We start from the raw sequence: 26,700 nt of genomic DNA, 5'->3' as shown, positions 1-26,700 counted from the left end.
TTGATTTTAGGATATAAATACATACAAGTCAGTCTCTCCCGGAGCTCAGGAGTTGGAGCCATATCCACAGCACTTTTGCCATGGCAATTGACTAATGTAGGATCGGCACCATGGCTAAGTAACAAAGAGCAGACTTCTACACGATTCTTGGAAGCAGCCTCATGGAGTGGAGTAAACTGCCAGAGATCCATAGCATTAACACAAGCTCCATGCTGAATTGGAAAAAAAGTTTTAGGTTAGTAATCATTTTGCTGCATCAAATAAAACTCAAAAGATATTTATTTCACTGTAAAGTTCAGTTATAACTCTTTGAAATGTCACTAGTGTTTTAATTTCAGCTGTTAAAAATAGCTCAGAATAAGTTGATTTTTAAAATTTTTAAGGCAACAGTAATATTTTTAAAAATGATTTTATTCTCTTAAAAATTTTATTGGCCAAAAAATCCATGAAACCTCATGACAAGTGAAAAAAAAAAGCAAATGATAGTCAATATTTTTAATTTCTCTTACCTTTAGTAGCAGTTCTGTGACTTCATAATGTCCATATGAACATGCATTATGAAGAGGTACAAGACCACTAAATGAAAAAAGGCAAATTAAAATACTGAAATTTCAAACAACCTATAGTCATTTATATGCCAAGAAGTGTTAAGAAACAAAAATCTAACAAATCCCAGTACAATTATAATAAAAAATATTTTAAAGTATTTAATAAAAGGATACAAAGCATAACTAATGTTCAACCTTTTATATTTATCTTGTGTTTTGTGTATATAATCCTTAAATATAACGACAAAAACACCAATTAGAAAAGCATTTAGGTGAAAGAACACATACTACTAACAAGTGCACGCTTTACCATTTACAGAAAATACATGTCAATTGATAGTGAATTGAAATATTCTTACCATTTTATTTCACTTTCATGGTAATTTCCGGCATAAGAATTAAATATCCAAACTATTACAACTTGCACATCCAAGTATCATTCTACATGAGTCAAAGACCCCCCCTTTTTTTGGTGTACTTCTCTTGATGACTCCCCTATTGAACCCCCATCTGCTTTCAGACTTGCACAAGGAAAGAGAGATGTACAAGAGCATCAGGCACTTGTGCCCCTATGCTACTGGGACACCATTCACATATGGCACAAAACCTGGTGCAGGCAAGAGACAAAGAGAGCATTGAAAAGAACAGATTTGAAATGATGGATTCCTCTCCTGATAATTGTCTCAAGTACAAAGTTCTTTCTTCGTTTCTATGTTTTCTGACATGGAGCGGGGCAAAATGAAAGAAACCCTCCTCCAGGGCTTCTCTTCTTCATGCTGCCAATCACAAGAGTATAATATGAATCTATTTTACCTGGGTAGTAAGGTCAATTATCTTTTAGATCTTAAGGTGGGATGAGAAATGTTAGCCCATCACATAGGAAAGAAGACCCGATTCATATGTCCCTGGAGACTAGATAGGAAACTGGTACAAAGTTTTCAAAAATTCAGCTATTCATAAAATAAATGACATAACTCCTTTCTCGGTTCCCAGCCACCATATCAACCTTCCCATATCAACCTTCATAAGGACCTTTTAGCTTTTCTCAGTATAGATGTCCAAGATTCCATCAGGAAAAAAAAAAACAAATTAGAATACTGTATACTTATGATTTTGGTTTACTAATAAGAGACGATCCTTTCACACCTGATAAATGTGATAGCTATGTTACTGGATTATCGGAATTTTCAATTTATTTGTCTTTCTGAAATGCAACTGAAGAGTTGAAAAATAAGAATTGCAATTGAGAGAAAGAAATTTTAACTTCAAATAAGAGAAATGCAATAAAATTAAACTAATTTAGGAAATTATTATGAGAAGTATCCTCCATAAGTAGGAACATGAATATCAAATCAAATCAAAGTTGTGAACATTATTAAAATGCTATACAAGCTGTAAAAATATGGGATATATGACTTTCTGTGTCTAGTGCTCAAAAACTTTACTGGATCAGATGTTGAAAACAAAGCATAATAATCCATGAGTGAAACCATTACAGGAAATAAAATGATACACCTACCCTTTGTCTTTTGCATGAACATCAGCACCATGCTGGAGAAGAAGCTGAACTATCCGAACTCGGTTGTAGCCTGCTGCCAGATGTAAAGGAGTAGACTAGAAAAGAAGGAGAAACACATCCCCCTCTTCAGGTAAGTAATTCTTGCTTTGCCATTTCATCTGTATTTATTTAGATTTAAACACAATGAATGTTAACATACACAGAAAATACTGAGTTGAAGTGCCAAAATTCATAATCGGATGAGAGGAAATTCACTCACCTCAGGAGTAAATTCTAACTTCAGCACATCCGCCGTCTATTTCTCCTCCTTGTTTTTCAAGGCCTTCAGTTATCAAGCCCTACCCTACCTAGTCTACATTATCTCTTATTTCTTTCCATAATGAACCACTCTCACTGTTCTGAGGAGACGTGTCAGGGCTCGTATTCCTCATAAGTGAAAACATTCTTCCTTATCCTATTTAAGTCCTGTCCATCTTTCAAGTTCTAACCCTTAATCCCAATTCTATCATAAAGCCTTATCTAAGGAGCTAGCTCTTAAAATTCCTCTTTAATAGGAAAAGTTGAAAAGCATCCCTAAAGAATATTTGAAGAAACTTTAGTGGAAATAAAAAGGACAACGGACTGTATTCCTTCCACTCCACGGCCAGCAATGGGTCAGAACTAATTTCCTACATTGGATGCAATGAAATATGCCAAGATAGTAGTTAATTCTTCTATTTTATGTACTACATATGCAGTATAAATACAAGAGGGAAACACAGTTTCTTCCCAACTAATTTCTGCCACATTTTAATTTGAGCCAAGTTATTAAAAGGTTCTCTGATCAAATTTAATATGGTAATTAAAATAATCAAACTTCTCATCTTTTTTAAAAATCAGAAATAACATTATTTTAATTAAAAGCTTCTCTGCAACCATAGTAATTTTTCTACCTTTGCTCATTTACTTAAAGTTAAATATTGTAACAGTTTTCATACAGGGTCTAATAAACTTTAATGTACTCATTTTTCCTGTCTTCTATTTGGGCCTTGGGATTTAATAAGATTTTCAATTTATTTTCTTTATATACTCCAAATGTCAAGATACAAAAGAATTACTAAATACTATATTATCTATTACTGCTTTCAAGGCACTCTATATATTTTATATATTCTGACACTCTCCAAGTTTAGGAAATATTTTCGAGCAACACACAGCTAATAATGAGGAGACAAAGTAGATCAGAAGAGAGTCCTGCATAGGAAGTCAGGAAACTTGACTACGTTCCTGGATTTTATGGAACTCTGTGAAAGTCATACTACCATTTCAGCTTCTTCATGTGTAAAATAGATAAAATCACCTATCCTAGCTATCTCAAAAATGCATGAAAATAGGCGGCCGGCCCCATGGCTTAGTGGTTAAGCGCACACGCTCCGCTACTGGCGGCCTGGGTTCGGATCCTGGGCGCGCACCGCTGCACTGCTTGTCTGGCCATGCTGAGGCGGCGTCCCACATACAGCAACTAGAAGGATGTGCAACTATGACATACAACTATCTACTGGGGCTTTGGGGAGAAAAAGGTAAACAAAAAAAGGAGGAGGATTGGCAATAGATGTTAGCTCAGGGCCGGTCTTCCTCAGCAAAAAAGAGGAGGATTGGCATGGATGTTAGCTCAAGGCTGATATTCCTCTCACACACACACAAAAGCATGAAAATAAAGTTTTCTCCCACAGACAAACACTTTTAAAATGTAAAATGCCATATAAAAATAGATGATTAACATTTTTGTATCATCAAACAACATGTCCATCCAAGTTTCTGCTTTCAGATACATGTCAAATGTTATTGCAAATAATACCTCCAGGGAATATCAAGTTATTTTCAGGACGTTTTTTCCCCTTCCTTTAATATTTTGAAAATATTGCTTCACTGTCTTCTGGCTTGCATTGTTTCAGGCTAGAAATCTGCCAACATCCTTATCTTTGTTCCTTTGTACATGTGGTTTTTCCTATGGATACTTTAATATTCTTTCTTTATCACTGGCTCTAAGCAATTTGATTGGGATGTACCTTGGTATAGTTTTCAATTTTTGTGTGTGTGCTTGGGGCTTGCTGAGCTTCTTGGATCTGTGGTTTATAGTTTTCACCAAATCTGGAAAGCTTTCAGCTATTATTTCTTCAAATATTTTTTCTGCCCTCTCTCCCACCATTCTCTCCTTCGGGGACAGCTCCAGTTATACAGGTACTGGGTTGCTTTCAAAGTTTGCTTTTAAGCTTTGTTAAGCGGGACCAGAGCACATATCAACACCCAGTGGACATGGTATATTTGAAGAACAAAAAATTCAGTGGCTAAGTGTAGTGTGTGAGATTGGGGGAGAATCTAAGAACACTGAGGAACCCCTGAAGGACTTTAAGAAGAAAATTACTCAAGACTGGAGTTTTGGAAAGATTACTAGTTACTCTACAGAGAGTAAATTGGAGAGGGAGAGCAAACCTGATGACAGGAAGACCTGAATAGAAGACTGCAGGGCTGGGCCAGCCCCGTGGCTTAGCGGTTAAGTGCGCGCGCTTCGCTACTGGCGGCCCGGGGTTCGGATCCTGGGTGCGCACTGACGCACCGCTTCTCTGGCCATGCTGAGGCCGCATCCCACGTACAGCAACTAGAAGGATGTGCAACTATGACATACAACTATCTACTGGGGCTTTGGGGAAAAAAAAGGAGGAGGATTGGCAATAGATGTTAGCTCAGAGCCGGTCTTCCTCAGCAAAAAGAGGAGGATTAGCATGGAGGTTAGCTCAGGGCTGATCCTCCTCACACAAAAAAAAGAAGACTGAAGGGCTAATCCAGGAGAGAGATAATGACAGCGTCACTTAGCAAATGCAGCAGCCTCTAAGCACAGGTAGCTGAGCTATGAAACTGGATGAATTCACAGGGAGAGTGAGTGCAGAACAATCTGGATGACACTTCCCAAATAGTCATTTTAATGTGGAGACTAATTATGCAAACTAAATAGTATCACTAGAAGGCACATAAAAATTTGCAAAATGTATGCAATAAATTTGAGAAAATGGTAGAAAGCAAAAAGAAGAAGTGGGCAAATTGAGAACAGAAGATGATTTGAACAACCTTACACTATTAAGAGCCCAGAAGTTTTTCCTTTAGAAAAAAATTTACAACTGAACATTATATACCAAATGCTATCTTCTGATGCAAAGCAATTAAAATCATGTGGCCTAGAACTAAATTTAGCGAATGGTTACCACATCATGCCAACTTTACACCTCAATTGCCAAGCCGCAAAGCAATGATAAAAGTAGTTTTCTAAATGCTAGGATAATTAACAGAGTGTAATTTGGGTTTTGAAAAAATAAAGCAGATCCATTTGTAAAATACTCACGTTACTTGATAATTTCGTGGTGGTTGTAAACTAGTAAACACAAGAATCAAACATTTAAGACATCATTATACACAGGACAGAAATCACTGCCCGTTTGTACACCTCAGATTTATTCTTAAAACAGACTGTTTTGTTGGGAATATTTAAAAAGTCAAACAAGTAGAATGATAAAGCATGAAACAACTGCAAACACAAAAACTATATCTAAAAATCTGTCTACATATTATTCTGCTGTAAGAGAAATGTTATTACTAGCATTTTCATATTGTAAAATATACAGAAAAAAGAATCATTACTTAAAGAAATCCCGTAATTAAAAATTTTCTTCTTGGCAAAAAGAAAAAACAAACATTATCTACCTATCTATCTTTGCCTTTTATGACATAGATTTGCAGCATAATATAAAGCATTTAAGGTGGCTTTAACTTATCCTACACATACATGTAGGATCCTCCTTATCCTACACATACATGCCTAGCTAAAATAGTGACAATTGACAACCATGTTATAAAACTGTAGACTCAACATTAAGTCCAGGCAGCATAATATAAGGAAATGAATAAAGGCTTTTAAGTCTTGGGTTTGTATTCTTGCTTTGCAAAATTTAAAAGATATGTGGCTTTGGACTATTTTCTTAATGTCTCTGAGCCTTGGCTTCTAATATCTGTTAAAACGAGAACTATAATTCCTACCATACAAGGCTATTTTATGGATTAAAGATAACTCTATAAAGCACCTAACACAGTATCACAGAAAAAGCTCAACAAATGGTGGTTATTACTTATTATTACCTTATTAAGTATCTTACACACTTAGAAGTTATTTCTTATTGGTCATTATCAGTCCTCATCTTACTTTACCTATCAACATGATATATCTGACATAATCAATAACTTCTTCCTCTTCGAAATGTTTTTTTTTTTTGTTTTTTTTTTTTTGGTGAGGAGATCAGCCCTGTGCTAACATCTGCCAATCCTCCTCTTTTTCTTTCTTTCTTTTTCTTTTTTTTTTTTTTTTGCTGAGGAAGACTGGCCCTGGGCTAACATCCATGCCCATCCTCCTCCACTTTATATGGAACGCTGCCACAGCATGGCTTGACAAGCGGTGCGTCAGTGCACGCCAGGGATCTGAACTGGCGAACCCTGGCCGCCACAGCGGAGCGCACGCACTTAACCGCCTGCACCACCGGGCCAGTTCCCCTCCTTGCAATGTTTACCCCTTGGTATCCAGGATACCTACCTCATTGGTCACTCTTCAGTCTTCTTTTCTGGTTGCTTCTCATTTTCTTGACATTGGAATACCCCAGGACTGTGTCCTTAGACCTCTTTTCTTCATTACCTATACTCATTCCCTTGGTGATCTCATGCAGTCTTGTGGCTTTAAATAACATTCATACACTGACAACTCCTCAATTATATCTCCAGCTCAGTCCTCTTTGTTAATCTCCAGACTCTCATAATCTAACTTCCTACTTGACATCACCATATGGATATACAGGAGACATCTCATGCTTATCACGTCCAAAACAGAGCTTCTAGTTTTCCTCCCAAAACCTACTCTGCAGAATTTCCAATCGCTGTTAATGGCAACTCAAGTCAAACACTTTGAAAGTCTTTCTTGATTGCCATCTTTCTCTTATACACTATGCTCACTGCATCAGACTATTTCTATTGGCTATATCTCCAGAATCCCTTACTTCTCCCCACACCTACTGTCACGACCCTGGTCTAAGCCACCATCCTCTTTCAGCTGGTTACTTGCAACAGCCTGCTATTCATCCTTCTTGCTTCCAGCATAATCCCCTTAGAGGCTAGGCAACATAGCAGCAGAGCGATCCTATTAAAATATGTTAGATATACCAGTCCTCTGCTTAAAATCTTCCAATGGCTCTTTATCTCATTCTAAGTAAAAGCTAGTCTTTATAATGATCTAGAAGGCCATAAGCAATCTCTCTGAATACTACCCTCCAACTTTCTGACCTCATCTTTTACTCTGCTCCCCTTGGTTCACTCCACATAGCTCAACTGCCATAATAATTAATTAGCTGAAACCACTAGGAATTAGACTGTACTAATAAGTGAAATATCTTCTGAAAAAATTAAAGGCCTACCAGTAACAAAATATTTTCCCACTTAAATTTAATTTCACACATGACTTCTTAAGAAATCCAAACAACAATGGAAGAAAAAATATTGCTGAGGATTAAATATCAAAAAATAAAAATCTTATGGATATACAATGCATCAGGTTTGGAAGAACTATATATTATTACGTGCCTTGAATATCAAAATTTAATTTCTAGATCTTTTTTTCCCACTAAGCAAAGAAACCATGATAACTACGTCTCAAGATTTAAATTTAATCCCATATTTAATCCCAAGGGAATTTTAGTATTTACATTTTAACAGAAAACAGACATTGTTCACAAATGACTGCTGGGTACAGGGGAGAGGGCTTCTTGATCTGATAGTGCTGAGAAAGCTTCTGAAGTTACCAATTGTCATATAGGCAGAATAGGCCAACGTTTATAAAACTTTCCATTTAAGAAGCATAAAATATTATAGAATTATTAAGACTATTATTATTATGCTATTTTTATAAAGTACAAAGTTTGGGGGATTCCTTAAACAAGATTTTAAAATGAGATTCCAAAATACTAATACTCCAAATAATTATCTCCTTTCCTCTTGTTCTGTCTTTGGACAATTGTTTTGCAATAAAAATACAAAAAAAGATTGCCAAAGACTGGTCCTAAAACTATTTGCCACAATCTTTTACTGTAACACTTGTCACAAAATAATTTAGTTATTTATTTAGGTGTCTGTCTCCTCTAATCCACTGTGAGATCTCTGAGAATGGAGAACATATCTTAATTTTACGTTTTGAAGGCTTAACATAGTACTGCTTATATAGTAGGGAATTAAAAAAATGAAAGTTATTGTCAGCTTTTGATGTACATTACCAAAAGGAAACAGAGGACATGAATAATGCAGTTCAGTGAATTTGAGTTTAAATTTGTGTGAAAGATTTACACCTACATTTCAACACAGGCCTGTGTGATGTTGGATGCATTCCCTAGGAAAGAACATAACCACACCTGTGAAGCCATGGTCATCAGAGAGCTGTCTGACCTCATGATGTACGGTGTATTTTGGTGTTCTTTAAGATGAAAGCCCAGTTTGACCTAGATCAAATCCTCTGGGATTTTCCAGACTAGGGTGACCAACTTATCCTGGTTTGCCCAGGACTTTCCTGGTCCCAGGAAATCCACTCATCCCAGGCAAACTGGGATAGCTGGTCACCCTACTCTAGCTAGACTTAATGCTGAATGAGTTTCTTGGTTTCTGGAACTGTCAAGTCAGAAAATTGTGTGTGTGTGTGCGTGCGCGTATTTGTGCACACGGGCGCCCATGGGTAAGCGCACATATGCATTCCAAATAAGGCAGGACTTATTACTTTACCAAATTTGGAAAAGAATCCTATTAAGAGTTGGCTCAAGAGATAACAAAAGATACTTCTCTTTCCATCTAACAATTAATTTCTTCAAAAGACTTAAGTGTAGTCTTGCTCAGTTCCATACAAGCTCAACAACATAACATACTATTCAAATTCTTCCTCCAGACTCTTGCTCTACAGTTACAATTACAAAATGGTTTCATAAGATAAAACTTTATGTTCTTTTCAGCACTCAGGTACTCATCACCCAGATTCAACAATCATTAATTATTAAGACTTTGTTACACTGGCTTCTGCTCTTTTATATTTTATTTTCTCCACTGCAGTATTCTGAAGCAAAATTCAAGACACTGTAACATTTCACCCCTACATACTTCTGTAGGTGCCTCTAATAATTATGGGCATTTTCTTTCAAAACCCCACTGTTATTATTACATCTAACAAAACAGTGGTAAATCTTTGGTATCATCTAACATCCATGTCAATATTCAAATTTCCCGATTGTCTCAAAAACTTTTTAAAGTTGGTTTGCTGGGCGTCAGGATCCATACATTTGGTTATTGTGCCTTTAATTAAGTCTCCCTACATCTACAACAGTCTTCATCCTTCCTTTTTCTCTTTTTTCACAAGACTGACTTGTTGAAGAAACCTTGTTAGTTGTTCCCTTTATTGTGTGATTATTTAACTTGTGCCTGTATCTTCTGTATTTCATCTAAATTGGAAGTTAGTTTTTCTCCTTCAAATGAAACTTTTTTGGCAAGAATATTGCATAGATACGACTTCACATAGTATCACGAGGTGACATATTATGTCTGAATATTCTACTTTTAGTGATAAGATTGTTCAATGTACGATCAGTTTTGCAAGTACTACCTCTCTCAACTCGTGAATCCTAGATATCATCTTTGTAATACTCTTAACTTCCTGCCATCTTTTTATAAAATATACATAAACACAAAGTCATTACACTTAAAAATTCCAATACTCATTTCTACTTTTTTGGACATATAAAAACATGCTTATTCAAATCTGATTTCAAAAATGAGGTACTATATATATGTATTTTCTCAGTTTTAACTGGTCTCAATCATCAATTACTTAACATTTACTTACCATTCCCTCCCTAATAGAATTCTCTTTTAAATTGTAAAAATAATATACTCACTCTAAAACAATATAAAGTACAATGTTCTATTTCTCCCTCCAGTCCAACAAACCCCTTTCCCAAAGGTAACCACTGTTTATATTAGCATAAGTATCATTTGAGATATTTTTCCCATTGATACAAAATTCCCAAGGAAATATAATAACCACATAATCAGAGATCATTAAATTTATTTCAGGCACAGTGACATGATTAATCTGCTTGCTAGGTATAGTTAAGAAGTTCTTTGAGACAGTAATACTTAAATCAGAATCAAAACAAATTAAAAGCTGGAGAATCAATATGGGCAAGAATCCACGGAAATAAATATATCTCATCACTGACACCTGTCTTTTGATGGGATATTTTCAGTAGTACCGTAATGAAGATTAGACAGTCTCCTTGAAACTTCTCAATTTCTACTATAAAGAGAATTTAAAAGAGAAACTATCTGGAGAATGAAAATTGATGAACCAAAGTAGAAATAAATTAAAAAAAATATTTTATTCACACTGTTCTCAAAAACTATGTCTCCTTTACCTTGTCTCTTCTACAGATTACACATTTTTAGATCCTCTTATAATAATGTTTTCTTTCCCATTATGAGTCTTTTCCTCTGGTCCTGGGCCTCCTGGTCAATGGTTCTCTAAAACCCAGTGCCTACAGCTAAACACACCTATCACAGATATGGTCTCATAACAGTGGACTATGTCAGGGCTATTACTTTTGATTAATAGAGATGATACTACTCCTATAACCTAAGAGTGTTTAACACATTAATGTTTTTAAGTCACAATCTCTGTAATGGGGGGAGTTAGGTGACAATAGTACTGGCTTCCTCACAGAGTTATTTTCAGGTGAAATGAAACAGAAGATATAAACACATTTTGAAAATACAAAGTATTTTATTTAAAATAATAGCTAAAATCTACTGAGTACTTTCTATGTACCAAGCACTGTTCAAAGTGTATGACGTGTGTTAACTTGTTTGTCAAAGTAGAATGTCAAAGTATACAACAACTACCAGAGCTAGAAACTATTATTACCTCCATATAACAATTGAGGAAACTGAGGAACAGGGGGATCAATACAGCAAGTTAACAGCAGAGTCAGAGATCAAATCCAGATAATCTGACTTCAGAACTCGCATTCTGCCTTCCTTCTTTTCCTTTGGCTGGGCCCTCAGGTTCTGGATAGAATGTTCAGAAATGGACTAGGTTGGCTGAATGGCAGGAAGAGTTACTCGAGGTAAGCAGGGATTGCTTTGGCAGTTCTGACTACCTCAGCATTCTGATGCACAGGGCACCACATATCAAACCTATCAAGAGTGAGAGTGTGACTACACCATTGGATGAGCGCCCCAAAAATGTAGACTTCTTAACAATAGAAGTTGTTTAAAATAGTAAGTATTGGAGGTCAAGGAAGAATAACAGAATATTGAAATTGGAGAAGATAATTTATCTGCCTCTTTCCTAGTACAGGATTTTTCTACATATCTCTAATAGTCATTAGGTCTCTTCTTGAACTAAACCCCTCCAGTTGCCTCAATTGCTTCCTCCAGAATAACTTCCTGAGTACCTGCCTGGTCACCCTCTGGCTGGTCAATATCCCTCCTTAAAGCGTGAAACCTTAAATTCAGCACTAAATCCAGATATGGTCTGGTCCAATCGGTGAGCTCTCATTTTTTAAAAATGTATTCAAGCAGAGCCAGGTGACAACATGTCAGAGTTATCAGAGTGAAGGTTCCAACACTGCACTGGGAGGCTGGACTAGTTGCCATTTAAGTCCTCTTCTAAATGAGATTCTATGAATTCTAGAGAGACTACATGAACAGAGGCAGAATAATGATTGATATTTTACAGCCTCAGAGAGGGTGTTCTTCCAAGGTAACATATGTAGTCATCTTTAGGAAGAAATCTAAGGCATTTAAAAATTTGTAGAATTTATAAAATATCTTACAAAACAAAGTGTCTGCACCTCAACTGCCTTATAGTAAAAATTTATTTTTAAAGTGAGACTATAAAGGACTATCTTTATTTTAAGTGGTATGTATCAGTTAAGAGAAGGATAGGGGAAAGGAAATGAACAGACAAGAAAGAACAGGAAATCCACAGAGTAATCTTTCTAAGACTAAAGCTCCGAATGCCAACTTAATTCAATTTTAACTTAACATTATCATTGTGGAAACTCCAAGGGGATTCTTCAATAGCCAGAAATTTGTGTTTCTCTTTTCCAGCTTCAGAATCAGCAGAAGAATTGAAATGTATGCATGAAAATGAGTTCCTAGCATCCTCTCATCGAGTTTGTATGGGAAAAAAAAAAAAAGAATGCTTAGCACTCTCAGAAGGTGCAACATTAATTTTGCATTGTTCAACAAGAAACAGCTGGCAGACTTATGGAAACCAGGTTTCTTGGTCTGATAGTAACCTGATGTTTTATACTTTTAAGGAGAAAAGTTTTCACACTACCCAAACCTCACATGAATTCCTTTTTATAATTAATATTTACAATCTTAGGTTTTCAAATCTAAACATCAAAGATTCTAACTAATGTTCAACAGACAGATGACTTGTTCTTGAAACAGGAAACAAGTTACACTGATTGGCATTTAAAGATTATTTATGATGAAATCATTCCCCCTTAGATCGTTAGATGGTGATTTTAACTGTGTAAAGTGGGAGAATGAGAATTCCGTTAGCTGATTTTAATGTAGTTAAGAGCTCTAGGACTTGGGAGATATGACGTCACCTCAAAGTCCCTTTAGTGATAAAGTCTGTGTTGTTTCTGAGTTTGTGTATGTGAATTCAGCAGCCAAAGGGAGCCAGGAGCAGAGACCTCTAGCTCTGTTCCCTGCCCAGAACCCCCTTCCCCAATTCTGACAGGTACGGACTCTCTCTGAAACTAGGAGATTACCTAATGGGTATTTTTAGGGTATTCAGAGAAGGGTATTATCATGTTACTACTAAAAAACTAAAGCATCTTGGGGCCGGCCTCATGGTCCAGTGCTTAAGTTCGGTGCACCCCACTTCAGTGGCCCAGGTTCGTGGGTTCGGTTCCTGGGCATGGACATACACCACTCGTCAGCCATGAGGCGGCAGCAATCCACATACAAAATAGAAGACTAGCAAAGATGTTAGCTCAGTGCAAATCTTCCTCAAGCGAAAAAGAGGAAGATTGGCAAGAGATGTCAGCTCAGGGCAAATCTTCCTCACCAAAGAAAAAATAAATAAAGCATCTTTACAAAAGGAAAACAGGGAACACTTTACATTTTGAGTTAGTCTATTTCCAAATGTACTAATTTGGCTACCCAAACATGCAATTTCAAATAATTATGCATGATACTTATAGTGTTTTTAAAGTCTTACTACTGATGCCATTCTTAGTAGAGAAACATGTTTTCTTATTAGTCACTGAAAACAATCATCTTTTAAAAAGAATATTATGAAGATTCTTGATACTTTTAGCAATTCCCTTTTATAATTCTAATTTAATTGAGCAAGTGAGTGAATAGATGAATATGCATGGTGGGGGAGGGAAGTAAGCTTCCTGAGCAATTATACTTCTTTAAAAAAATTTTTTAAAAAGTTGAGATACAAAAAAACCCAGATGTTATAGACTGAATGTTTGTGTGCCCCCCCACCTCCAAATTTATATGTTGAAGCCCTAACCCTCAATGTGATGGTATTTGGAGACAAGACCTTTAGGAGGTAGTTAGGGTTAGATGAGGTTATGAGGCTGGGGCCTTCATGACGGGATAAGTGCCCTTAGAAAGAAGAGACACCCAAGAGCTCGCTTTCTCTCTCAGCAAGAAGGAGGCCCTCCACAAGCCAGGAAGGGAGCCCCTCATCAGAAACTGATCTTGCTAGCACCTTAACCTTGGACTTCCCAGCCTCCAGAATGGTGATAAATAAATTTCCGTTGTTTAGGCCATCCAATCTATGGTATGGCAGCCCAAGCTAAGACACCAGGTAACTGGTATGTGATGAATTAAGAAATTAATGGTTTATATTGCTTTCATATTGTGGCCAAACAATTGTTTCTAACAATGCTAATTCAAAGCTACAGATAATTTCAAAGTTCTTAAATCCATAATTAACTCTTCACTTTTTGTAGCTTCTCATCAGGTAAGAAAAGTTTCTGAAGTCAAATTTTTTTCTGTACCTGAGCAAGCCTTTTTACACACTAAAGTTCACTCAGGATTTAAGAACTTTTTGTGAATACTCTACTGTCAACTTATATTAACTGAAGAGTTTAAGCCAAAGAGATCATAATCAAATCACAATCATTACAGGGCTATTTCAAAATATCTTTATTGTGTAATAATTGATACATAAAAATATGTAAATACCACCACCCACCATCCCACTCAACTGAAGAACTAGGACGTCAGCAATACCACTGAAGCTATTCTGTAGGTTTCCCACTGACCCTATTCCCTCGCCACTCTGTCAGATGGATGTTGTTCAGGCTATTGCTGCAGCTGTACAGTACCCTACCCTATAAAGTTTGGATTACTAGTAGAGACAGAAAAAGCACTTTAAACTTAGATTCTTACCACTTTAAAAGGATATGCTGAAGCGTCACTTTCAAAATTTGGCTTCTAAATCAAAGTTTAATAATGAACCATACTCACAGCAAAATGATTTAGTACTCACTCCTTTCTATCCCTCAACTAGTCTAAGGTTGAAAACTGCAGGATGCCTGTGCCTTTTGGATACAAGTGTAGGAGAAACCAAAGTTAGGAGGAGGGTGGCTAAGCGGAGCTAAAATGAGCTCCTAAGTTTTCCCACCTGCTTTTTACCACAGGTCCCTTTGCACTAAAAATTCTTTTCTCAAAGAGAGAAACAGAGCACAGTTGGCATGGGTACTAATTACTCTCACCAGTAGAAATGTCATGCTTGACAAAATAGAGACTGTTTTAGTAGAAGCGATTCCCGAATGAAAAATAAAAAAGACATTTGCAAGCCTTTATTGTTACAAAATGAATATACACGAGCATAAAGATTTTACACAATATATCCCAATGTAAGCAGGCAAGAAAACTTGCTCTAAGGGATTTCTGCATTACAGTAAGACACACATCAGCAAGATGTACTTTAAAGAAGTGATTTGATTAGATATATAATTAAAACTAAAGTACTTGAAGAGTTCCCTAATGCAGACTTACTGCATTTTGACCTTCTTGTAATCCCAAGTAACATCTGAACTAGGATCCATAAAAGTTGGAAATTAAAAAATGATGTGACCTTTTATCTACTAAGATTTGGCAAGAACAGAAGAGGATGATAAGGGCCACTAAAGACGACAGGGAGCCAGGCATGTGTCCTCAGATGACGCTAACACTTTCCATACAGATACTAAATCCAATTCTGTATTACTGGTAATTGCTACTAACTCTGATGAAAAACAACAAAATACATGACCATCTTAAAATGTTAGAGGTGAAAGGTATTTTAGAGCTCATGTGGCCCAAACCCTTCATTTTTTAGGCTAAATAATGGAGAATTCAGAGATATCATAAAACTTGCTACAATCACATAGCTAGTAATAATTTTAACTTAAAACTTGGTCTTCTAGCTTCAAGTTTCTGCTTTCTCCCACAATACCATGACCCCAAAAGATGCACATGAAATTATTTTTTGCATTCTGAGAGAAAAAAATCTTAAATTGTAAGATGTAAACTCAAAATATTTAAATATATCTAAAGAAATAAATATATCTGGGGATTTATTTTAAAACCTTCACTTATTCTTCCAAGCAGCTATGAAAGGCATTTTCAGTAATCCATCTGAGAAAAGATGCAATCTTTCTTGCCCGATAATAAGCATTAAATTATATTTTCCTATAGTAGGGGTATTTCAGTTATCTATTGCTACATAACAAACCATCCCCAAAATGGTAAGTTACCTGAGTGGTTCTTCTGCTCTATGTGCATGAGCCAGGCTGCTAGGATGGCTGATGTTACGTAGAGGATGGACTGGGAGCTCAGCTAAGGCTAGAACTTCTGAGATGCCTGGATGGTCAGAGTCATTTAGAGGCTTAATTGAGATCAGGTGGGTCTTTGGCTAAAAGCCTCAGTTCTCTACATGGACCTCTCCACATGGCTGCTTGGGCTGCCTCATGGCATGGCAGCTTGGTTCCAAGAGGGTGCATTCCAAAAGCAAGAAACTGACAGCTGCCAGGCTAATGCAGGGGCTACTAGTGGAATTGGCATAGCATCACTTCTGCTTTATTTTATTCATTCAAGCAATCCCAGGCTTACCTCAGAGTCATTATGGGAAGGGACTAGACAGGGGCATAAAAAATGAGAGGCATGGGGTCAGCCTGGTGGCATGGTGGTTAAGTTTGTGTGCTCTGCTTTGGCGGCCTGAGGTTCACGGGTTCAGATCCTGGGCGTGAACCTACGCGCTGCTTATTAAGCCATGCTGTGGCAGGTGTCCCACATGTAAAACAGAGGAAGATGGGCACAGATGTTAGCTCAGGGCCAATCTTCCTCAGGAAAAAGAGAAGGATTCACAACGGAGGTTAGCTCAGGGCTAATCTTTCTCACCAAAAAAAAACCAACGGAGGCATGGTTCATTGAGGGGTCTTCAAAGTAACAATCTACCACAAAAGGATTGTTAAAAATCCTGGTCAAACATGGGACTTAACAAAGACTTACATTGAGGGAGGGAGCAGTTAACCAAGAATATTGAGAAATTCTATATTACAATATGACAAATGTATATAACTCTAAAATTTAAATATAAATACAAAAGAAATTGCACTAATCTTATATATTCTTTGTGCTTCACTGGATACGCTTTATGGAATTCAAATGACTACTGTGGCAATTATTTTCAGCCAATTTGTTATAAATATGTTCTTAAAAATGGACATATATCTCAAGAACACATTCTGAATTTATAAGCCACTAATATAAACAAATTTATTTATTAAATGTAATGTTGGGTAGGGAGGGGGCAAAGACCAAGCTCTGAAAGAATTAATTCAATTATATGCTTTGTAGATTACCTGGTAACCTACACTTTATCCAAATGCCACTCTGGGACTGAGCTTGGATAATAAAGACAATTTAAGTGGAGAGGTGGGGAATGTTGGAGCACTCAAACGTATGTACGGATCCCTTCTAAACATGTTCAAAAACTTCAAAAAACGTATTGAAGGGGTAGGGATCTAATTTACTGAGATTCTACTATGTGCTACAAAGAGTATACATTTATCACATTATTTCACTTAATCCTCTCCAATGCCTTGTGAAACGGGTACGATTATCTCCTTTTACAAACAAATACATTGAAAACTACAGAGCCTTAGCCACACACTGAGAAAGCGGAAGAGCAGAGAAGAGAACCCAACCTGTCTGACTTCAGAGCCTATTTGCTCTTTCAACCAAATCACAGTTTTTTATGGTATCTTCAAGGGATGGTACTAAATTCTACTTTATATCTTTTTTTGTGTGAGGAAGATCAGCCCTGAGCTAACATCTGCCAATCCTCCTCTTTTTTTTTGCTGAGGAAGACTGGCCCTGGGCTAACATCTGTGCCCATCTTCCTCCACTTTATATGGGACGCTGCCACAGCATGGCCTGACAAGTGGTGCATCACTGTGTGCCTGAGATCCGAACCGGTGAACCCCGGGCCGCCGCAGCGGAGCGCGCACACCCAACCACTTGCACCACCGGGCCGGCCCCAAATTCTACTTTATTTCTGATTGATCTCTATTAAAAAATAGTTTAAACACTTTACTTTTCTCTGTTTCCAGTCTTATTCATTATTAACTATTTTATGGAAGCAAATATTTACACAGTAGAAATTTGACATTTAAAGAAACTCTTCAGTTAATCTTCCTGAATTTTAATCATGCTCTCCCAACTGCCTATTCATCTACATTTGTGGTTTCTTATAGAAGAGTATTCATGGCTAAATACTAATGCTTTAAAAATAAAAGGGCCAGAAAAAAAAATCTCACCTTAAATCTACACTTTATAACTGTATTGCAGCAAAAGGAATCATACATTTTTTAGAGCATTAGTTTCAATGTACTAGATAATGTCTTACACATTCTATCAATTTCCGAGCTCCTTGTGAACCAATATCATTAAACACATATTTATCTCCCATGACACTTAGCACAGTGACCTATACATGGTAAGTATTGAGTGTTGGTTGAATGAATGAAAGGAGCAGAAAGAAACCCGAAACACCAGAAATTACACTGAATACTTTATAAAAATAAAGTACCAACCAAATATTTCAATATTTGGTGACATACAATCATAGCAATAGTAGACAAAGTACATGCATGGAAAAATACACATTATTCCTATTTAGGAATATGTACAGTAATACCCAACTCCAACCTATTCCTTGTAATGAGAAGGGGACAAATTTAGGACATTTATTCTGGAAGGAGATAAAGGCAGCCAGGAAAGGGAAATAACACAAGAGGAACCAAAAAAAAACTCAAGAGGATTGAGTGTTGGAATAATTTGAGATATATTCAAATATTTATTTTCATTTATTATAAAAAGGTATCTTTACGAAAATTAATACTGGAAAACAAGAGACCACCACCATCTTAAATTTATATATCAAACAAGGCCAGAATATTTGGATAATTGCTAATAAAACATCTAGTCTTAATAGAAAACACTGTAAAGGGAGATTAAAGGGCAAAAAATCTAAATTTGAAAATATAGGAATAAAGAATTCTAGAAAGGGAACAATCTGTTTTAAGGATCTGGTTGCACTTCAATACAATTCAAAATAAGGAATTATCGAATGTTCTGCCTCATAATAATGGGCAGGAGACAGAAGAAGAATAAATTATATCCATGCCCCTATGTTTCTAAAGTGGCCATCATTAGAACGTGTATACAATTGCATGAAAGCAGCATTTTAGAACAAAACATCACAAAAAGATTTTCTGCCTTTGCCTTTTAGGGAAAACAACAACTGGAAATTTCCAGAGTAGCCAAGATGCCACTTTGATTTATATGTAAAATAAATGTATAATACGACAATATATATTACTTAAAACCTTATTGATACTTGACTATTTTCAGAATTCTACAGGTTAAAAAAACAAACGTCTGTGGGAAATAAAAATATTAACCACTCACATATTACCTAATTAGATAATCATGAAGTCATAGTACAGAATTAAGAGACTATTTAAAATTTACACTGTCATTGTATAATCCCACGTATTACATTAAAAAGGAATGCTGAAGTCTAAAACCCCCATATATATCTAGGCAAATTCTCCACCTACTAGTTAATGTATAAGGAGCATTTCTTTTCTAAAAACATTACAAAATTGACATTTCCATGGGCTTTTTAAATTTACAAACCAGGAATCATAGTAAAACCAGAGACAGGCAAGGACTCAGTTAAGCATTAATATAGTCTTTAGAAACCATCTAAAAACTAATTTGATTCAGCACTGTGTTTTAAAATGCAAATCCAAGAAATAAAACTATGTACCTGACTAACTTACTATATAAGTAAAGTACCTCTATCCTATTGTTAATATAAAATTTGACTTCCTAATTCTAAATAAAGACATGCAAATAGCTTGAAAAAAATACTAAATATAGAAGACAGATCTGTAATTTAGCAGCTAGATTTGCTTACACATTTTCTTGACATCAACAGCAAGAAAACAAAAGATACTATCATAACTAAGGGATTTTATCCCAATCTCCATTAGCACCCAGAATATTTACCGCTTCGTGGCTTTACTGCAACTGGTACATTTAATAAGAATTACTCTGTGCCATAAACAAGGGTAATATCTAAATATGAACATTATTCAATGTTAATTATGAAATTTTATTTGCATTTTGCATACCAATGGACAATTTTGAATGACTTTTTATGTTATATGCATAGTACTGAAACCTAATAAATGCTGAAGTCTAATTTTCCTTTTCTATCTAATTTGAGAAGACTGATAATCTGAAAAAGTATAGTAGCACAGTTTGGAAAATTACTGCATTACTTAAATTATGTTATGAATCCTTCAGTATAATATCTGAGACCTGTTCTTAAAAATGTTCTACACATTAAAATATATAATTCTCCCTCATGGTATAATTACTCAAAAATAAATAAAATAAAATAATACTAGTAATAATATATAATAACAGAATACATAAAATTCCCCATTCATAAACTTTTGAGTTAATTTTCCAAATGGCAAAGACTACAGATGATTTTTTCACCCAGAGAATAAAATTATGTTTCTTAGGGAGTATATTCGTATCTTAAGCTTCTGCTACATGCAAAGTGCCAGGCTTGCTCATGTGCAAAATACAAAAGAGCGCTAACAGATGAGTAGAAGAAAAACACATGCATGAACAACTACAATTCAAAAACTTTGTGGTAAATGCCATAGAGTAATACAGAAAAGGAGCCAGAGGAATCTAGATGAGAAATACACTGGTTCCAGCTAAAGGAATGAGGGAAATATATCCTCCTTTGGGGAGTAGGAAAAATAAAGGAGTTCTATACACTTGTGTAGGGGTGAGGCAGGGAGAAGGGGTAATTTGTTAATTATCAGTGCTCATGCTCCTTAATTATTATGATTTACTGAGCTAGAAATGGGGCTGTAAAGGTATAAGGGTAAGGATGGGAGAAAGGCTGGGATGAAAATCAACTCCTGCTAGAGTAATCTTATATAAATTCTGTAATACTACAATGGCTATGGAAAACTGAAGTAGGCTGGGATGTACAAGAGCTCTGTCCAAAGATATAGCTGCATTTATCATAGATAAGAAGGCCCTGTTCTGCCCAGCGATAAAAGTCACTTTATCTACTGCGAGGATCCAAACAAAATCTGGAGCTCAATGTAACTAAAGAATGTTAAAATCCCCAAAAGAATATCAAAATTGAAGGAAAAGTGAGCAGTTACCATCTAAAAATATCTCCCAAAGTCATTAATAGTACTGAGTAAATCTTCGCTAGTTTATAGCTTAATATATACATAATTTAACCTTCCATGAAAGTAGAAGTCTCTCCCTAAATTATCCAGAGAAACTGAATACTCACCAGGCCATGTGCAATAATATACGAGCCATCTACAATAACAACATATACTCTGAAGGATTCAATTCCTCGCCACTATTATATGGGTTTCATTAAAATGGGAAAGAAGTGTGAAGGTAGCCAAGGAAAATGGAATAATTTTGATCTATAAAATTATCACTCTCATAGAAAAATAATTTTTTAAAAGCAAAATAGTTTATTATTTCTAAGGGGTACATACCACCTATCCTGATATTTTCCATAGCATACTTTCACTATAAATAATTTCAAAGGAATTAATTCTTTAAATATTAGGCACAAGATGATTTTCTTCAATATTTGTGGTGTAACTTTAAAAATATTTTAGGTTTTTAAAATATAAAAGCCATTCTTGAACATTAAAAAATTACCTGTCATTTTTAAAAAGACTACAGAACAGAATGCTTCATTTTTCAATACCTATTAGGTAATCCCTGCAAAACTTTGCAGTCAGTTACCAAGGGCTGTAAAGAATTACATTTCAGTCTATATTCAGCAAGAATACAAAGCAGATAATGAAGATGCCAGCTGTATATTTTATATTTTACCTTACATTTATGACAATTGTATATTAACGCAGAATATTTCTCTCTGCTTTAATCTACTTTCTTTCAATATACGATAAAAACTTAGCCAATAAAAAAATAATAAACAAAAAAGGAGGGCTGTTACATAGATCACTAGCATCATTTTCTCAGATTAAATGGAAAAAGTGATGGTATGTAACAAACAAATCTTCCTCTGCCAAATAAGAAATCAAAAATGCAAATATCCCAACTAAGATGAGTAAACAGGACGTAAACAAATATTTCCAATTTCCATTGTCATTCACAGAAAATAATGTATGTTATAATTTTAATCACTGACAAAGCCGCAGTTTCATTTAACAAACAACTTTCAGCGTCTGACATTTAAAAGAAAAGGCTTAAGATTCATGCTTCACCAGCTCTATGAATATGTCACAACCACCAATAACAGATACAGCAGCATTTCATTTCACAGTGAAAAGATGCCAGTAAAAATACAGCCATATACATGTGTGTGTATATATATACATATATATGCCAATTTCAAAAATTTTAAATGTAAAGCAAAAAGAAATTCCAGAAAGGGGATATTATATTTTAAATAACTCACCTTTCTCCCATCACTTGCATGGCAATTCACATTTAGAGGAGTCAGTAAAGCCATTAGTTTTTCTTCATTACCACTCCTATAAAAAAGTAGTAAGTCAATTCCTATAAAATTATAGAGCTTCTTATGAATATTTATAGATATTTTTCATGAGTGGAAAATAATATGAGTTTGCTTTGATTTCTTTGATATGGTTCTGAATCTCTTTTGCTATATTCAATTAATATATTCCTAATTAATTCCTGTAATCACCATACAGTGGTACATCTTAGATAATATAGCTTTCTACACTTTTATTTGTTTTCTTTATCTGCATAAAGTCACCTTCTTAATTACAAACAAACTTTAGTCTGATAAGTGATAAACACTGGAGTCAAAAATACATAGAAAATGCTCTAAAAAGCTAATCAATTAAATTATAAATGACCAAGAACAAAAGAAAATGGATGAGAATTTTAACATTTACTTTATGCCCCCCATTCAAGCTTTGCTAGAAAAATTTTCAGAGAAAAATGAAGATATAGGTATTTAACACTCCAAGAATATCATTCAAAAAGCTGGGCAACTAAGGTTTGCAGGTATCTTAAGAAATGTTCCAAATAAAATTAACCTTATAATCATCACTGTATTGAAAGACCGTCTCATTTAACACACTAGTCATGCAACATAAAGTATACAAAGATTTAGTATAAGGTCTTATCCGCATCATCGCATAAAATCCAAGCAAGACAATAACATGTTATAATTTTTACAGTCTTCCACCTGCCCTCCCCCTTCTCTCCCCTACATGCATTATATTCACTTAAAATGAATGGAATCACTTACCTAGCAGCTTCTAGGAGTTCGTCTTTCTTGTATTCACCTAGATGATTGCAAAATATCATGCTGTTAGCATTTGGCAGAAGACAGATTAAGAAATGCAGTAGGCAGCAAACAGAGAATTAAATAGAGAAGAACAGAAAAAGAGAGTCCACACCCCGCTGGGTGATGGAGCCGTGACGTTAGCCAGCTTGTGAAGGCAGCATCACCAGTGCCTTGGAGACGGGCAGCAAATTGACGCAGCTTCTTGTCCAATCCTCAGATGAAACAGCTTTCTTCAGACAACCAATGAATGCTAAATCTCGTGTCCAGAAACACATTCCCTCTGATAACAGCATGCCAGCTGAAGACAATGCCCCCTCCCCCCTTTTCTATTCAGGCTGTCACAGTATACTTGTGAAGCATAATACATTCTGAGACAAAAGCAAAATAATGTGGCTCCTTAAAGGTACAAATTACTAGTCTTCAAAAAAACTCAGTTTTATTTGTAATGACAGGGAAAGTTTAAAAAAAAACAAAAAACATTAATTACCACTGCCGAGCTTTATAGCAGTAGAAAAAAAAGCAGGATCATGAAGCCTTTGCCTCGATAGGGTAGGTCTGTAGACTAGAAATACGTGAACTACGTACAAAATGCTATGAACCTCTTGAAGGCAGCGCTCCAAAAACCAAAACAGTGACTACATTCTTAAATGACAATAACATTCTAATGTGCTGCAATCTTTACACTCTATACAAATCCAATACCAAATTTTAACAAATAATAAATCTTAAAAATATTTTTAAAAAGGAGGCTGGGGTCTCTGAGAATGAGCAGATCTCCAATAGTTAAGCTGTGGATAATTTTTCTCCATTCTGATGTGGATAATTTTCCTCCATTCTGTTTTTTAATATATCACAGACTGAAAATAGGCACATAATTTAAAACCTTCAATACAAATTTCTTAGGGTATTCAAGATCTAACAAACAAGTTTCTTTTGCAAGCTTAACTGAAGGACAAGGAATTTTAATAATATAGCATTTGTTCATTCACATAACTAAAAAGAACAGCCAGGACTATGATTCAGCTATAATATGATGACTCAGTTTGCTATACCGTTAAAGAAATAATTACACAAAATGTCTAAGGAAATAATTATGTGAAAGCAAATATTAAATATACATAGAAGAAGAAATACAAGTTTAGATTAAATGAAAATGTTATAATTCTAAGAAAGAAGCTTAAATTATTTTTAAAAATCTTATCATTTGCAAATATGGATTTCTTTGCATTTTGTTTCTGTTTTGCTACAGAATGCAGAATATTGATGCAAATACTATAAAGACACCTCAGCACCACCAAGCACATGTTAAAAATTTTATAACCCATCGTTAGCAAATATTTTTTTAGATTAAACTTTGGCTTGCTTCTTGGATTAAGACAACATTAAAATCTAGAAACTGTAAACAGTTATTTTCAAATAAGGAAAAGTTGTTATATATCTATTCTCTCCTAACAGAATTTTACATACCAATAAAGTCACAGGTTCAACAATATACATGGATAAACTACAATGCATGATTCATGATCATTAAGAGTTAGTCTTTCCAATTTTCCATACATTGTATTCCAGATTCTTTAACTGATTGACAATTTAAGGTTCATATTATTATATCCCCTGGCCACTAAGGTTCTTGCCTTCCCAAAGCCAAAGATTTACCTTTATTAAACATTTTAGGTGGCAATATAGAAGTTAGTGAGTCAATTTAAAAAGCTCCTTGTGAGGAAAAGGGCATAACCCATATGCTCAAATCTCTTAAGAATCAAGAGCAAAGTAAACCAAAGTGTGGAATTACCTATAAAAGTCAGTCAGTCAGTCAATAAACATTTATTTGGAAGACCTACATGCCAGATTCAAAACCAAAAAAGACATTATCTCTGAACTCAAGGAATATTAGTCTATTAAATGAGACAGACATGTAAACAAATGATTACAATAGAGTATGAAAAGAATTTTATGAAATGCTACAAAGAGTTTAAAGGCTAATCTAAATGGGATTAAGAAGAGGCAGGGTAATTGTGGTTCAAGGAAAGTTTCCTGGAAGAGGGGAAACTTGTGCAGAGTTTGGAAGAACAGGTGATCCTAAGGTGAAGAAGGGTGGGGAGAAGGAAACAACCAAAGTAAAAGAAATGAGAAGGGAAAGGGTAGTTGTGTAAACCTGACACAAAGCACATTTGTAGGGAAATGGGTAAGGATGAGGCAGAGAAGAAACAGAAAGATCATGAATGGCTCTCTAAGAAGTTTGAACTTTATTTTGAAAACAATGAGGAAATAATGAAATATTTTAACAAGGGGAGTGCAAAGGATAAAGATCTGTAAGTTTTGTGATTATAAAAAATATTTCCATATTCTACTCCAGCAAACTTCTGTTCGGGAGGAAAGTGGCCCAAAGTATGTGAAGGGCGGGCAGGGGGAGTAGACAATGAATTCTGACAGTTTATATTTTGGAGTAAGTATAAATTCCCTGATATACAGTAAAAAAGACATTAAAGTTGGGAACTGAAGGTTGCTACTATTGAAATCTAAGTCATAGTGAAACATGACTCCAATAAGCTAGGTAATAAACCTGCAAAGGATTTGGGATCTTCAGAGTTCAAATCTGTCTTCCTACATAAACATCTCGTCAAGTACACCTTATTGATGTTTTCTCCAAAAGGCACATCTTGCAAAAATGTTATTCCCTCCTGAATAAGCTGATAATAAACGAAAGCTTTCAAAAGGGAACACATAAGCACACCCAACAGAGTCAGACACAAGTATTACAAATGACTTTCCACTCTTACTGTTAGAGACCACAGTACTTGAATCAGCTTTTCTGCAATACATTCCAACATCCACTATCTGGTGCCCAAGGACCACAATCTATAAACAGTCAAACCTATTTTTCAAATGCTACATCGCGGGAACAACTCGCATAATGAATTTAGAGTATCTCACACACTCAGACAACAAATCTGAGCTACCTACTTAACAGCCAAACGACCAGTTCTGTTTCATTTTAGCTGAGAATCTGAAAATACTCTGGCTGAGACTATGGTGCTCTATGGCACATTTACATTCTTTAATAACAACCAGATAAAGGCTAGCAATAGATCAGCCAGAAAGGAAACTAGGCAATTATAGTCAAGATAATAGCAGCCAGGAATGGAGAAAATAGATGGCTTAAAATATTTTTCTTTCATTAGAATAAAATAAGTGGGATAAAAAAAATAAGCAAGCCACAAAGTTTACTTCCCAAAGTCTGATTTTTTTTTAATTAGTAAACTAACTAATGATAGGATATATGTAAATATAAATACACACACACACACACACACACACACATACATGGGAATGGGGGATATGAGTTAATGTGTTAAACAGGTATGTTATCAGAAACAAGGTTAAAAATAAAATTCCCCTTTGTATTTCTCTGAGGTAGTTAGAAACTTCTCTTTCACTTAGCGTAAAGGCAAAATTGCTTTTTGAATAAAAATGAAAAAACTAAATCACTAAATAGAAGTCATGATTACTGACATCTCCATTTTAACATTCTGAGGGACTTTTGCCCCTTTCTTCAGCAACTGACAAGATCAAAATAGACTTAGTTTTGC

The 26,700-nt window shown here is 35.3% G+C and overlaps 1 protein-coding gene across 2 annotated transcripts in view; it reads right to left on the bottom strand.

Annotated features, from left to right (window-relative positions):
* TNKS (tankyrase) overlaps positions 1-26,700 on the bottom strand; it is a 214,256-nt gene that overhangs the window by 74,583 nt on the left and 112,973 nt on the right. For both annotated transcript variants that reach the window (XM_058525140.1, XM_058525141.1), the window contains 5 exons: positions 23,072-23,108; positions 22,250-22,325; positions 2,068-2,162; positions 510-576; positions 26-212 (listed from right to left, as the gene is read on the bottom strand). In XM_058525140.1, the coding sequence (XP_058381123.1) occupies positions 26-212; positions 510-576; positions 2,068-2,162; positions 22,250-22,325; positions 23,072-23,108 (462 nt within the window). The remainder of the gene's footprint in view (positions 1-25; positions 213-509; positions 577-2,067; positions 2,163-22,249; positions 22,326-23,071; positions 23,109-26,700) is intronic.

Source organism: Diceros bicornis, chromosome 29 (assembly GCF_020826845.1).
Source record: "Diceros bicornis minor isolate mBicDic1 chromosome 29, mDicBic1.mat.cur, whole genome shotgun sequence".
Taxonomy (NCBI): Eukaryota; Metazoa; Chordata; class Mammalia; order Perissodactyla; family Rhinocerotidae; genus Diceros; species Diceros bicornis.
The sequence above is the reverse complement of the archived record's forward strand: the minus strand, read 5'-3'. Positions and strand labels throughout refer to the sequence as shown.